Genomic DNA, 14,336 nt, shown 5'->3' with positions numbered 1-14,336 from the left:
GGCCCCCCAGGCCCGGAGCTGTGAGTACAGAGGCCAAGGTCCCCCCGGGGCTGGCAGCTGGACCCCCTCCCACAAAGGCGGCCCCCGTCCCTGTGCCCAGGGGTCCGGGGAGAAGGCCGACCCGTGTGCTCTGATCCCCATCCCTGCCCCGGGTGCCCAGGTGTGTGCAGGCTGCTGGTCCTGAGGTCACCACAGGAAGGAGGACGTGGCCGGAACCACCAGCGTCGCCCGTGGGGGCCTGGGGTTTGGGGTGCTGGCTGCCAGCACTTCCACACGGGGCCTGGAGCCACCCTCCCGGCCAGCACCTGGGGCCGCAGAGTGCGAGCGTCATCGTCGGTCCGTTGGCGGGGGGGAGGGTGGGGGCGTGGGGGGGCGGAGTCCAGGGCAGGGGAGGTATCTCGGCCACTCTGTTCCACCTGAACACGCGCTCCCTCTCTTCTGCTGGGGGCGGTGGCTCCTGGGCTGCCACCCACCGTCCCCTGGTGTCCAGGGGCTGCCCCGGGGCCAAACCGAGGGCTGGTGGGCAGGGCGAGCCCGTCCTCTCAGACGCACACAGCGAGCCGGCGGGGTGGCCGAGGAGCAAACTTTATTTCATACGGAGCAGGGACTCTGCCGGGTTTGAGCGGTGTGTGGGCGGGGGTACACGCTGGGGAGGGGGCCGGAAGCGGGCCCCCCGGGCCACCCCCGGAGCGGCGGCACCGAACGTCCTGGGCGAGAAGGAGGGTGTGGCCTCTCCCCTGCCGGCTACAGGTGCGGGCCGCCTGGGTCTGTGGGGCCGTGTGGCGGGAGGCAGGGTGGGCCCGGGACCTGCCGGCTGCCCTCTTGCGCGTGAGCCGCAGGCTAGGCCACCGTCTGGCGGCTGAAGAGATCGAGCGTGAGGGCGCTGAGGAAGGCGGGGATGCTGTCTTGGCGCAGGAGGTGCAGCTCGATGAGCTCCGGCACCGTGCGTGAGAAGGCCGTCTCCAGAAGCTGCATCTTGGCGCCCGAGGGTCCCGTGGCCTGGAGGGTGGGCGGGAGACACAGAGGACACACGGTCAGGGCTGCGGTGGCCTGCGGGGTCCCCCTGCCCCTGCCCCAGGGCCCTTCGGTCACAGGACAGGGAGGGATGGAGACCCCGTCCCCGGCGGGGGTCCAGAAGATGGGATGTGGGGCGTGGGGCGTGGGCTCTGGGTGCCCAGCTGCCCTCTGTCGGTCTGCCCAGCCCTCCCCGTCCTCAGAGCCCGGCCACCGTGACGGCAGCTGACACCCCGCCCCACCCCCCGATGCTACAGACGAACGGGCGAGGGGCCGGAGCCGCCCCAGAGAGCTGCTCTGCGCCCGGGCGGACGGCCGTGCCCCCTGGTGCTCAATCCCGTTTCCTCCGTCACACGGCGCCGGCCACAGAACGGAGGGGGTTCCCACCGGCGGCCCTGCTGGGAGGCCAACCCCACTCGCGGGCCTTGCTTCTCCGCGGGAGGAGCCGCTCCTGGCCACGATACGCGGAACAGCCGGGGTGCGCACGCCGCCCTCGGAGTCCGTCGGCGGACTGTTACTCAGCCACGAAAAGAACGGAGCCCTGACCCCTGCTGCGCCAGGGACGAACCCCAGACACGGAACAACACGCGTGCGTCAGATCACCCGTAGGGAGTGTGCAGAACGGCGAGTCCACGAAAGTACATCAGTGGCTGCCAGGGGCTGGGCTGGGCACGGGACGGACTGCCAGTGGGCGTGAGGGTCCTTGGTGGGCCAACGAGAGTTCTGAAATATGGTCGTGGTGGTGGCACAGCTTGGAAGACACCAAATACACCAAAAAGCAAGCCGTGGGGTGAACTGCACAGCGTGGGAACTCCCCCCCCCCCCCCACCAAGGGCTGGGCGCATGTACTAAACCCCCGTCTGCCCCACAGCCTGACGGGGCCACCCTCCTCCCAGGAGCTGCGGGGGGCTGCCTGGCTCCGCCCGTGTGCATGGCTCACCCCTGCACGCGGTGGGCCACACGCCCGGCCCGCACATTGACCTCCGCCCGGGAAGGAGGCCTGGATGCGCCTGTTGGGAGGCGGTGGTCTCTCCCTCCGAGACCCCAGGAAGGAGCTGGTGCCGGCCTGCCTGCTCCCCCGTCCTGTCCCACGAGCCCTCCCGGGGGCCGTTGGAGCTCGTGACACCCAGCGTCTGAGCGGCCCCCGCCTGTGAGCCGTGCGGACGGCCTCTGCTGCCTCCCCAGGGCACCCACCCTGCTCCCCTGCACGTCCGCACGTTTAGGCTTGTCACGATTCAACACGGACCATTTTTAAACAAAAGCAAGAGATACCACTCTGACCTTTTACCGAGAAAATCCTTTCATTTCTGCCTTCTGCTCAATTGTGAAAATTTCCCCTAAATGTCAGAGGGGCTGATCCTCCGGCAGCGGAGGGGCGGGGAGCAGACGCAGGGCACCGCTCGGGGGGGCGCTGAGGGAGGCCGTGGCGCCCGCCTGGCTCGGCGACTGAATGGCAGCCCTCCTCCGAAGCGGGGTCCCTCCACACCGCGCTGTGCCTGGCTGGGACCCCTGCCTGCCCGAGGTGGCCTTCAGTCCGGGTGTCTCCCCAGATCCCCGTTGGGCTGTGGGGCCCTAGCCATGCTTTACACACATCAGACATCCCTCACGGCTGCCAGCACTGCGGCCGTGTCTCGAACAATCGTCACTTGACGCTCGCCCACGCGAGGCCCATCCTGGGCACCTCAGTGCACCTGCCCCGCATTCAGGAGGCGAGCGCACGGCCACAGAGACACTGGCTGTGCCCTGGGGCCGGCGGGGGGGGGGCGTGCAGGAAGGAGGCGTGACCAGGGCGGCCTTCTCAAAGCCGAGGGTTTGTGAGCCCCCCGCCCCCGGCCACGCCGGCCCATTCCGTGGGAAGGGCCGTGTCCTTGCTCAGAGGCGGCGTGGAGCCGTGTGGCTGCCAGCATGTGCCCCGGTCACGCCATGCCGATCAATCTCTGCTAGGCTCCACCGTGCTCAAATACCACCCAGTCCCCAGGTACCTTGTAAATCACTCTAATTAGGGGCTGTTCGCTTAAAATTAGAGAGCAATTTTTTAAAAAGCAAATTGCCCAGTAAGACGCGTTGGCTGTGGCTGGAAATATTTATGGCCTGTGTCTCTGCCTCCTCTGCCCCCAGCGTTTGGGAGTGACAGGCCGCGGTGTGGCTGGCAGGCGCCCTGTGGCGAGCAAGGCGCTCCGCCACGGTAAGACCCCCGGTGGCCCCTGGCTGGTCGTCAGCGCGGTCCGGCGCCCACACCTCAGCCTGGACTTGCCTCCAGGCCTCCCCTCCCTCCAGACGGCGGAGCCTCGGCCTGCCTCGAAGGGTTGGGCCGGGACCCAGACGGCCAGGTCTGTCTGCCACGGCGCGAGTCTGCGGAGACGGGCCGCGCGGGGACGCCGGGGGGCTCCGGGGCTGTGCGTCAGCGGAAGGCGAAGCACGTAGTGGCTCCAACGGGGCTCGTTAAATGCGAGCCTGTGGCGCCCCAGCTGGCGGGACGGCACGCGGCGGGCCCTTTGTGAGATGCCCTGAGTAGGGAACTGGCCCCGCTTCGGTGGCCCCCTCCCAAGCCCCCGACTGCCCGCGGGACGGCACAGGGGGGAGGGGATTCCCGTCGAGTGCAAGCCTACTGCTTGCTGAGGGAGCCGAAGGCAATCCCGCAAACGAAGGCACGGGAAGAATCCAGAGATGAGACTCATAGCAAGGTGTGGGTCCTCACGTCCCCACCCGAGCAAGATTTAGACAGCGCAACAAGATGACCAAACAGGCAGTGCGAACACCGCTCTCTCAAGACTCTGGGAGCGGGGTATTGTCTCTGTGTCACGGTGGCATGGCGGCTTGTCACAAGGCCCCATCGACTCCCGAGGAAGCGGCTGACGGCAGCTGGAGGGAAACGCAGGACGACGGGAGCATCTTGGGGCCTGAAAACAGACGGCGGACAGTCACAGAGACTTGGGGGTCCCAGCTCGGTGACGAGAGACACATGAGATGACGCGGCGTGCTTCCGTGACCCCGCGGGCCGAGACGAAACGCGGGGTCATGGCTCGCGGGTGCACCGGGCAGAGCCGGGGGGACACAGAGCCCGGGGTGCCCTGCTGGAGACGAGGGACCACCCCCCAGGTGTCGGGGCTCTGCCTCAAGAGGCAGAGAAGGGAAGGGTCGCGATCAAGGAGGAATGAACGAAACTGACGACAGGAGCGGGGGTATTGCAACCAGAGGCCGGTCCTTCGAAACCAGCAACAAAACTGACGGAAGAGAAAAGACAGAAGCTGCCGATACCAGAAGTGAGATCCTGGAGCTGTTCCGAGAATAATAAGAAAACACTTAAAAACCCTTTATGCCCATAAACTTGACAGCTGGGAACAGAGCGTCCCTTAAACACCACGGAGCACCAGGGCTCGGTCAAGATGAAGCAGCGAACCCGACCAGTCCGGCGGCCATTTAGGAAACCGAATTTGTAATTAAAACGCTCAAGAAGAAATCTCCAGTCCCACGTGGTTTCACCGGAGAATTTTATCAGACATTTAAATGAGAATTAACGCCCATTTTCCACGGTCTGTTCCGGAAGACGGAGCAGAGAGAGCACTTTCCTGCGCATAGGCGTGTCCGCCCGACAGCAAACCAGAAATGGCGCACACGCACAGGAGGAAGAGAGAAGTGGACTTGGTGCAGAGACCCTCAACAGAGCTCAGCCAACGTGGTCGGGAAGTATAGAGCGGGGACTACGCCAGGACCACGCGCAAGGCACTTCTGCGTGTGGCCGGTGCGCTGACGACCAGTCAGGACGTGTCACCACAACCCCAGGACACCCAGTCCCACTGCCGACACAGGAAACGAACGCCTCTGACAAAACGCGACCTCCATTCCCGAAGAAAACCCTCGGCAGAAGGGCGCGCACGGCCCACGCGGCCTCCGAGTGGGACAGGCGGCGCCGTCCCGTCCTGGGGGCAGAACACACACGTGGGGGCCTCGACGGAGGTCCACACTAACGTGCCCCATCAACCTTCTTTGTTTTTTAATTTTTTTTTTTAACGTTTATTCATTTTTGAGACAGAGAGAGACACAGCATGAACGGGGGAGGGTCGCAGAGAGAGGGAGACACAGAACCTGAAACAGGCTCCAGGCTCTGAGCTGTCAGCACAGAGCCCGACACGGGGCTCGAACTCACGGACCGCGAGATCACGACCTGAGCCGAAGTCGGGCGCCCAACTGGCTGGGCCACCCAGGCCCCCCCCCAATCAACCTTCTTAATGCAAGTGCCAGAGCTGCCCCATGCAGGAAGACGAGAGAACTGAAAAGAATTCTGACTTAAACCTCACACCTCAGGCAGGACTAAACTCCAAGCCCATCACAGACTCACGCGTAAAACATAACAACCTTCAAGCACAGAGACGACCCTTCAGGACCTAAGACCAGGCGGAGGACTTGTCAGACTTCACACAGAAAGCACAGTCCGGAGAACAGAACGAAGACGGACAAACCGATGGGCCTCATGGAAACTGCCAGCCTTTGCTCCCGAGACACAAGCCCGCCCGGGAAGGGGTACGTGCGAGTCACGAGTGACCCGGGGCTGGCATTCTGTGTCCCGGCGCCTCCTGGAAGGTCAGGTGCGTAGGTGGGTTTCGCTCATGGCTGTCCCCCCCGCCGGAACAGGGCCCCCTCCTCCCGCACAGCGCTGGCCGCAGTTGCGACGGTCGGTTCATCTGTGACTCCCTGAACCGTCTCCCTCCGTTCCCGGGATGCCCGGGGAAGAGGCGGCGGGAGTCAGGACGGGGCGGGTGGGGGTAATGACAGCAGCCCCACGTCACCCCGGGGCTCACCTCGCTCACGCACTCAGATGCCCCGAGGCCGGCCCTCCACTCCCTCACTGGCTCCCCGGCTGCAGGTGGGAAGCTGGTGGCTGCAAGGCCCGGGGGAGGCCGGCTGCTTGGAGGCCGTCTTCAGTCGCATGAAGGCTCACGTGCGGATCTGGGGGCGGCAGGCACCTGAGCGGACACAGCTCCAGACGGCCCTGCGTCCCGCGAAGCCCGCCGCTCCCATCCCGGCCCCGTCCTCGGCGCCGCCCCCGGGCCTTCGTGTGCGAGGCAGGGGCTGGGAGCCCGGGCACAGCACAGGCATGGCCCCTCTCCAGCCGGGTCCCGGCCGGGCTCCGCGGCCAGATGCTGGCCCCGCGGGGACAACGCGGGACGGTCGGTGTGGGCAGGCGTGCGCAGACGCCTGCCGCGTGCCGGGCACCCCCTTCCTGCTGCCACGCACGCGTACCCGGGGTCTTTGGGGTTGAGCGGCCGTCCCCCCGCTCAGACGCGACCACCCAACGCCTCTGCTCTGACCCCTCTGCCTGGACGGCCTCCTCCCGGTGCCGGCCCTGGGTGACCCGGGGCGCTCTGGCGAAGCTCGGGTCCCGCGCGTCCGCTGGGTGTGAGAGCCCCCGCTCAGCGGGATGTGCTCGGTGGTGGGTGGTGGGTGGCCGTGGCCCTGTCTAGGGGAGGAGCCTTCTACCAGGAGCACAGGCGCTTCCTCCTCCGGGGACCAGCCCGTCCTGCAGAGGGGCGGCCCAGGCCGCGCACCCTGGCTGCGCGCGAGCTCCGGCTACGCGGGCGAGGGCCCAATGCGCTGCCTGAGCCGGCACACGCCCACCAGTGATGCGTGAACGGCGGCTTCGCCACGTCTGCCAGGAAGTCGCCTTGAACTTCCGTGCCGGAGGAAGCCCCCTGAGCGCGCACCGCAGTGGGTCACGCTCACACGACACAGCTCTGCACGCACAGAGAAAAAGCGTGTAAACCACAAAACCTAAGTGGTTAGCTCAGGGAGCTGCGATGAAACGTAGCTCCTTATGGCTTTGTGCACTCTGTGGATTTTTTACTGCGGCCGCACGTCGTCTCCGTAACCAGGACCAGCCCGACGCGAACTGGGTCTCCGAGAGCGGCACTTCTGACACAGGGCACTCATCACACGCGCTGTTCTTGCCACAGGCACGTGCGAGTTCGTGGGCCTCACCGGCCGCCTGGCCCCGGGACTGGGGCCCCTGGGATGCCCGCCACGGCACCCGCGGGTCTCCCACCCAGAACCACGCACCAGGGCGGCGGTCGGTCGTGGTGTAAGTGGCCCGGCCTACCCGGGCCCCGCGTGGGGACACGGAGGTGACCCTCGGCCCTGGATCCCTCCTCCGCGTAGCCCCCACCTGGCCGCTCCTGCTGCCCCCCTCGCCCCTCCCCGACTGTGACTGTCCTGTGTCTCCTCACCTTGTAGGCCGGCTGGGCGAGGAGGCCCTTCCCACCGCTGCCCCCCAGGTGTCCCCCCACATGCCCCACCAGCCTCCGGCTCTGGTGCGTGTCCCCGTCCACTGCTGTCCCTCAGGGAGGGCGGGCGGCGGGGGGGGGTGGTGACCCCGGTGCTCGACGTAGGCGGACCCAAACAGGCCTGGGCACAGGCAGAGGGACGTGGTGGCCAGCGGATCGGGACGAGCTGGACGGAACGCCGAGGAGGCCGTCCCAGCACGAAGCTGCAAACGCCGAGCTGGCAAAAAGCATGTCCAGCACGGGGCGGAGGGAAATAGCTCCCCCAATTATCCCCGCTCAATTGTGCCGGGAAACGGCTAAATACCGCATGTTCTAATTATTCCGGCGTTGCTGGAGTTACCGTCCCCGGCGAGGGGCGACCTCTCCCCAGCGTGCTCTGGGGGGTGGGGGGGGGCGAGGCCAGGCGCCCCAGCAGCTGCAGATCGGTTCCGAGCCCACAGTTGTTATTATTATTACTCTATTTATACGGCTCTGCATCCCTCGTGCCTCGCCCCGGTTTGTGCAGCTGCTCCCACGGCCTCACGAGGGAGGGGCAGGAGGGCACACATGGGCGGCGAGGGCCCAGGGTCATTTCCAACGAGCCTCGTGCATCACAGGTGGGCGCCCAGGGGGCCCACAGGTCGTCGGCACAGGGCCAGGCTCCGTCTGGCGTCCCACTCCCGGCCCAGGCCTCCTGCCCATCCCGGGAGGAAGGTGGGGACAACCGTGGGGGCCGGGCCACCTCCCTCCTACCGGCTCCCAGGGGCAGGAGGCCAAGTGCAAGGGGCCCCCGAACGGCTCTGAAGGCCGGACGTCCCGGGAGGGCCCGGGCCGGATGGGCTGGAGCACGTGTCCCCTAGCCAGCCACCCTCAGCGCAATGACACGGATGGCACCAGGTCACGTAGGAAGCCCCCCTCCCCGTCCAGACAAGCTGGTACAGTGGCGCGCTCACGGGGACACAGGCGGCCGGCCGGGGGAGCGGCAGAGACTGAGCTGGGGACCTGGGCTCCGATCGTGGCTGCCCCTCCCACTCGCCGTGTGACCGTGGCACCTCCCCTCCCCTCTGCGAGCTGGACTTCCCTCAGTGGAAAGGGGCACACGGTGTCTGTGTCCCCACCTCGGATATTAACTCACTCACGTGCTGACAAGACGGATGCAGCCAGCTGCCACGGGAACTGACGGTGGCCTCTGGCCAATGGCCCAAGAGGAACTGAGCGGACCCACGCGAGTCTCTCCCCAAGAGACTGGTGGCTGCGGCGCGAAGGAGGGCCCACCTGGGCGCAGTCCGGCCGCTGACCATCGGGCCACCGCCACCGTGCTCGCGGTGGGAGCTTGTTCCGCCATGCACTGTCGATATGGGAGGGCAGAAAAAGATCCCTTTAGAAAAACATCCTGAAAGGTGGTGAAAACCTTACCGAACGCGAAAGGTAAGTCAGGAGAATGCCACCAGAGTGCGCGGTAGCCCAAGCGCTCTAAAGCAGGAACGACACATCTGAAGATACGGCGGCCAGAGACAAGCAGACACATGGCCAGAGGCGCAGGATGGGGTGACAGCGGACGCTCACTGGCGACCACGGAGGCCTGCAAAGTACAGAAGCAGCAACCAAACACAACCCCCGGCGCCCCCCACTCCCCGTGGAAATGTTCAGAAGGTGAGGCCGGCTCCAGACGCGCACGAGTGGAAATGGGAGCACGGAGAGCGGAGGGAAGCCCCGACTCTTGAAATCTCCTCACGTGACAGCAGCAGGCCACGAGCCTCCTCGCGTGCACAAAGTGACATCCAAGGGGAGCTCGGAGCGGCGGGGTTCTCACGCCCCACGTCGCGAGAAGGCTGCGGGAAGAGGCACGCGAGTCCTTCAACAACCCTCAAAACAGCACGAGAAGAAGTACAGACAGTAAGTCAAAGAAGGAGACAGACCAACTTGTACAAAACATTCCCCCGACCCAGAGGAAGGCAGAGAAAGAGGTTCAAGGAACAAGACAGGCCGGAAACAACGGATTTTGCAGCGAAGACCGTCACTGGGGATGAGGGTTGCTTCAGAATGATAACAGGACTAATTTATACATGAAATAAAAAAAGAATGACAGAAATACAAGAAGGCACAGACAAATCCAGAATTAGAGATTTCAACGCTTGTCTGCCTTTAATTGACAGAAAAGATAAAAAATCGGCGAGACTTTGATAGAAGATAGGACACTTGACAACATTATCAAAGAAGCTGACGTAACTGACGTTTATAGCACACACTCCAGCAGAATACACGGTATTTTTAAGTACGTTTGCTACACAGACAACATTCTGGACCTTACAACAAATTTCAACGAATTTTAAAGGATTAACGTCATGCAAAGTATGTTCTCCGACCACAATGAAATTCAGTCAAAACCCAGTAACGGAAAGGTAGCTGGGGATTGTCAGAATACTTGGAAACTTGGTAACCTACTTCTAAGTAACCCCTGGGTCAAAGAAGAAACCAAGAGGGAAATTACTAAGTCATTTCAACTGAATGAAGATAAAACAAAATCATCCGAATTTGTGGAGAGACTGAGGCAGACCTTGGGGAAGTTTTTAGCGCTAAATGTCTATGCAAGAAAAGAAGAAAGGGCTCCCATCAGTGACTTCAACTTGCACCTCAAAAAGCTGAAATAAAAAGGGCAAATGAGACCCAATGTACGCAGAAGAAAGGAAACAAAGATCCAAGCGGAAATCAATGAACCAGAAAGCAGAAAAGCAAGAGAAAAAAATACAACCCACAGCGGTCCGCGAAGATTAACAAGGCTGACGCACTTGGGCCAGACTGCTTAGGAATGAAGGGCGGAAGGCGACTGATGGGGTCGTGGGGGACGGGGGTGACAGCACGGGTCCCACAGATGTCAGAAACACAAGGAGGGAGCACTACCGGCCTCACGTTGGTGAGTCCGACAACTTAGATGCAGCGGACCAACTCTGAAAGACAGAACTCGCCGAGCTCACCGCAGAGGAGGGCTAAACCCGCTAAGCCCTGCGTCCGCTATGGAAAACCTCTCACGGAATCTCCCGGGCTGGTGGCACTCCCTGGGTCCCACGCAACACGCAACACCGGAGGAAGCGATACCAGCCCGACATCAAGTCTAAGACACCCGATGAGGACGAGCACGCCCCAAGCCCACGGCGAGCCCAGCACTGCCGATATGTCAAGAAGAAGGGCCACGTGATTCTCAGAACAGGAGGGAACTTCCTCAGCCTGACCAACGGCACCTGCGAATAACCCACATTCACGCCACGGTCGACGGCCCGAGAGCGAGCACCTCCCCACCCGCCGCAAGCAGAGGCTCGCCAGCTGGCTCAGCATCGCTCTGGAGGCTGTGTGGACCCGTGCAGGTGCAACGTCACGGTCCAGGTAGAAAATCCAATCACTACAAAGATACCAGGAACGACACATGAGGTTAGCGAGGGTGCAAAAGAAAAGATCAATATTCAAACACGAACTGCTTTTCTACAGTAGCAACAAGGAGAGATTAGAAGCGGAAAAGCAATCCCCTTCACGACAGCGTCAAAACACCAAACGCTTCGGGATGCACCCGACAAAAGGAAGCGATGGTGCGGACAGAGACTCTTGTCGACCCCGTGTTGCTACGATGGCCATTCTCCCCTCGATGACCTGGGAGGCTCGCACACCCCTGACCAAAACCCGAGCAGACGTGTGCTGTGCACGCACACAGGGGCCTCAAACACGGGAATGCAAACACCCAGGAATAAATACCGCCAGCGGCTCCGAGTGAGGAGGCGGGGGCGGCTCCACAGACGCCCTCCCTGCTCCCAGCCGCCTCCACAGGGACTTCCTGGCTCCCCTGTAGCCCCCATGGCCTTGGGAGAAAGTGCTACGCGGTCTTCTCACCGGGCCCTACAGCACAGTAAGCCAGCGGCTGCGGGTACACATACCGAGGGTCCGCAAACGCTTGGTCCTGTGCCATCGACAGAGCGACCTGGCTGAGAGAGAGGGATTCTCTCCCGCCGGGCCCAGGCCGCCTCCTTTGGCCACCACCGCGGACACCGCCTCCAGGCCCCACCCTGGGCCAGGGGCACAGAGACACAAGTGCCGGGCCCGGCCGTACGGAGAGGCCGGTCCCGAGGACCCCGAGACCAGATGGGGGAGCCACTTGGCTGGGGGGGCAGCCCGCACTTCACAGGTGGCTGGCATAGCACGGCTGGTGGCCCGGGTGCCTCGGCCGTGGTCACACGCCATGCAGCAGGCACATCGTGCTAGCCCTGGGTTAAAGACATCCCTGTGACGGACGTGACTCCCGGAAAGTTGTGTCTCCACAGTCACGATGGTGTAAGAGCAGCCAGACGCGCTGTGCGCTGGGCCTCGCCGCTCACCCGGCTGGCGCGTGGCTGCCACGGGCCCTGAGCGACGAGGACGGAAGTGGTCACCGCCCGGTCGCCATGGGATCGGGACCTGCCGCCCGGCCCTCGCCCTCCTGCGGCCGTGAGGGTCGCGCCTTAAAGCAGCCTCGATCCTGGCAGCAGAGTCCCCTCCTCTGTCTGCACCGAGAGAAGCGCGTAGGGTGGCTCTGCTAGGGCGCCCGGCTCCTGCCAGGTGCCTCTCTTCCGCAGGGGTCCCGAGCAGGGAGGCTGCTGGGAGGCTCGGCGGGGCCGGGCGACCCGAAGCCGGGGCACACGCGGTCCAGGTAACCTAGACCCCCCCCCCTCCCCTGGAACGAGGGGCCGCGGCTGCCGCGCAGGGTCCCGCTGGGGGACGAGGCCCCCATCTCTCGGGCCTGTGACTGCCCCTGACTCGGGGTTCTCCGTCCCCGCCAGGAACCACGGGCGCTCCTGGCTGAGGCCTCGGGGAGCCGGGCCCCACAATGTCCCAGGGTCCCCAGCCCTCACGTTTCTGCCACCATCTCTGTGCTGACGACCCCGCTCAGCCCTCTGGCGTTGGTATCATCTGCAAACGGCCTTGTTTTTCATCTTTGGCAAGGCTGAAAATCTGATCACGAAAGGAAATTTTCTTTTTTCTTTTTTAATTAGTACTCGGTAATATCACCAAGCTGTGAGTTTATGGCTTTGTAGATCTTGTGTTTTTGACACTAATTACTCACAAAGGCTTTTTAAGCCGCATCTCAACTCTGCAACTGCCACGCCGGTAATTACACAAGAGAGGGAGTCCCAACAGATTCCACAGGTCACACCCGGCCCCTCCGACCCCTGCTCCGGGCTTGTGGGGGGCCGCCACCCCCCTGGGCCCTGGGGCAACCCGGCCGTTCCCAAGGCTCCGGCCCAGGGGCCCCAAGGCCACGTCTCCGGGACTGTAGTCCCCGCCAGTCCCGGCAAGGGGCTCGGGGCTCAGGCTCTGCTCTGCCCTGAGGAGCCCGTCTCAGTCCCTGGCGGCGGCCGGAAAGGACCCGGGGCAGGAGTCCTGGGACCCCGTGGTGGGGGGTGCCTGCTCCATGGTGATGGTCTCCTGGAGCCTCCTAGGAGGGCCCGGCCCGGCTGAGGACAGACTGCCCACCTCCTCGGCCCTCCTTTCCCGCCCGGGGCCCTGAGCCAGCACCGACCACGTGCCCCTGTCCTCCCTGGCCTGGGCTTCTGCCCCCCTCCTGCCCCCTGCCCAGGCCACCGGGGTATGGCGAGGCCGCGTGCACCTCCGCCCGCCTGTGGCTCAACGGGAAAGCCCGCCGGGGAGAGGCTGCTTGCCTGAACCCTGAGCCAACGTGAGGCCCCAGCACGCCCACCAGGCAGGCCTGCGGCCCGGGCTTCCCGTCCTCACGCTCAGGAGCGCACACCGAGCCCCGGAACCTCGCCGGCAGGCAGGGTGGCCGGAAAAGCAGGAGCAGGTCACCCTCCGCCGGGACCCTCTGCCTCGCTGTGAACCCTGCAGGATGGCGTGTCCTTCCCTCCTCCTTCTTGGAGAACCCGAAGGCTCTTGGATGGGTGATACATCGACTGAGCAGAACAGGAACCTCCCTCTTGCTCATGAGCCCCGGGCTGAGCCTGCTGCGCGGCGGGCTGCACCCGGAAGCCTCCCCGGGGGCCGCGGCCCGATGAGCGCGCAGACCTTGCGGGCGGCCCAGGTGACTGCGCTGGGCCGACCTGAGATACGATCGGTTAGTCACGGTTCGGCATTCTTTATTGCAATCCCATCTTAAGATGCAGTTAAAACATCTCATCGCCAAAGTGCCTGGCTCCTCCCGGGCCTTTTCCGCCTCAGGCGAAGGCGTCAAAGTCAAAGCCGGGGATGCCGGTTCAGGCACCCCTCTCGTTTCCAAAGGGGCAGGTCCGGCGAGGACCGGTCTCCGAGGACACCCTGCTTTCGCAAGAGCCGTCCCGCTGGCGCTCCTCCCCCCGGGACAGGCTGGTGAGAACCTCCCTTCTGCTCCACACTTCATGCCGCCGTGGCGACAGGACAGCCCGGAAGTTTGGTCCCTGCAAACACATGCGCCCGCCTGACAGGAAGGAGGCTCTGAGGGGGTGAGCCGAAGCCACCGCGGGGACATTCACGTGAATCGGCACAATCTCACCACGGGTGAAAAGACAACGAAGCAAAGAACTAGCCATGCCTGGCGTCCCCGTGCCTCGCCCCTGCTGGCCCCGCTCGGGTCACATCCTGTCGCGGGGCCGCGTGCATCCCGCCGACGAGGGTTGGGCCGTCACACACTCCGGGACGCAGTGACGGTGCGCGCTCCTGCAGGACCCTCCGTGACCTGTAGGGTGACCCCGTGACAGGGCAGGCCTGAGCCCGAGGGACGGTGGGAGGGACGATGGGCGGGAACCCAGCAGGAGACGGGAGGACGCCCCACAGGCAGACCCCGAAGAGGGCGGGTGGGCGTGGCGGGGGACACAGGGCCTGTGGCGGGGTGGGGGCTGCAGGGGCAGGTGAGAGCTGAGCTTGGGGCTGCCACACCTGGGACCTTCTCCTTACGCGGGGGACCGACACCTCCCCTCACATCTGCCTCTGCCCCGAGGTGGAGAGAGGGGCTGCGATGACACAGGAGCCCTGGGCTGCCCCCAGGGTGACCTGACAGGACTCGGCATGTGCTGGACACTGTGCAGAGGGTACCAATGTCTGACCCCGTCTTCC

General features: G+C 64.3%; 1 protein-coding gene across 5 annotated transcripts in view; it reads right to left on the bottom strand.

Moving 5' to 3' along the window:
• Positions 1–569: 569 nt before the first annotated feature.
• The window catches only part of MAD1L1 (mitotic arrest deficient 1 like 1), a 319,021-nt gene continuing 305,254 nt past the window's right edge, over positions 570–14,336 (bottom strand). For all 5 annotated transcript variants that reach the window (XM_027042376.2, XM_027042377.2, XM_027042378.2 and 2 more), the window contains one exon: positions 570–999. In XM_027042376.2, coding sequence (XP_026898177.1) covers positions 841–999 — 159 coding nt within the window. In that variant the 3' untranslated portion in view covers positions 570–840. The remainder of the gene's footprint in view (positions 1,000–14,336) is intronic.

This window comes from Acinonyx jubatus, chromosome E3, assembly GCF_027475565.1.
Source record: "Acinonyx jubatus isolate Ajub_Pintada_27869175 chromosome E3, VMU_Ajub_asm_v1.0, whole genome shotgun sequence".
NCBI classification, from domain to species: domain Eukaryota; kingdom Metazoa; phylum Chordata; class Mammalia; order Carnivora; family Felidae; genus Acinonyx; species Acinonyx jubatus.
Note: the sequence above shows the minus strand (reverse complement) of the source record. Positions and strands in the feature narration are given on the sequence as shown.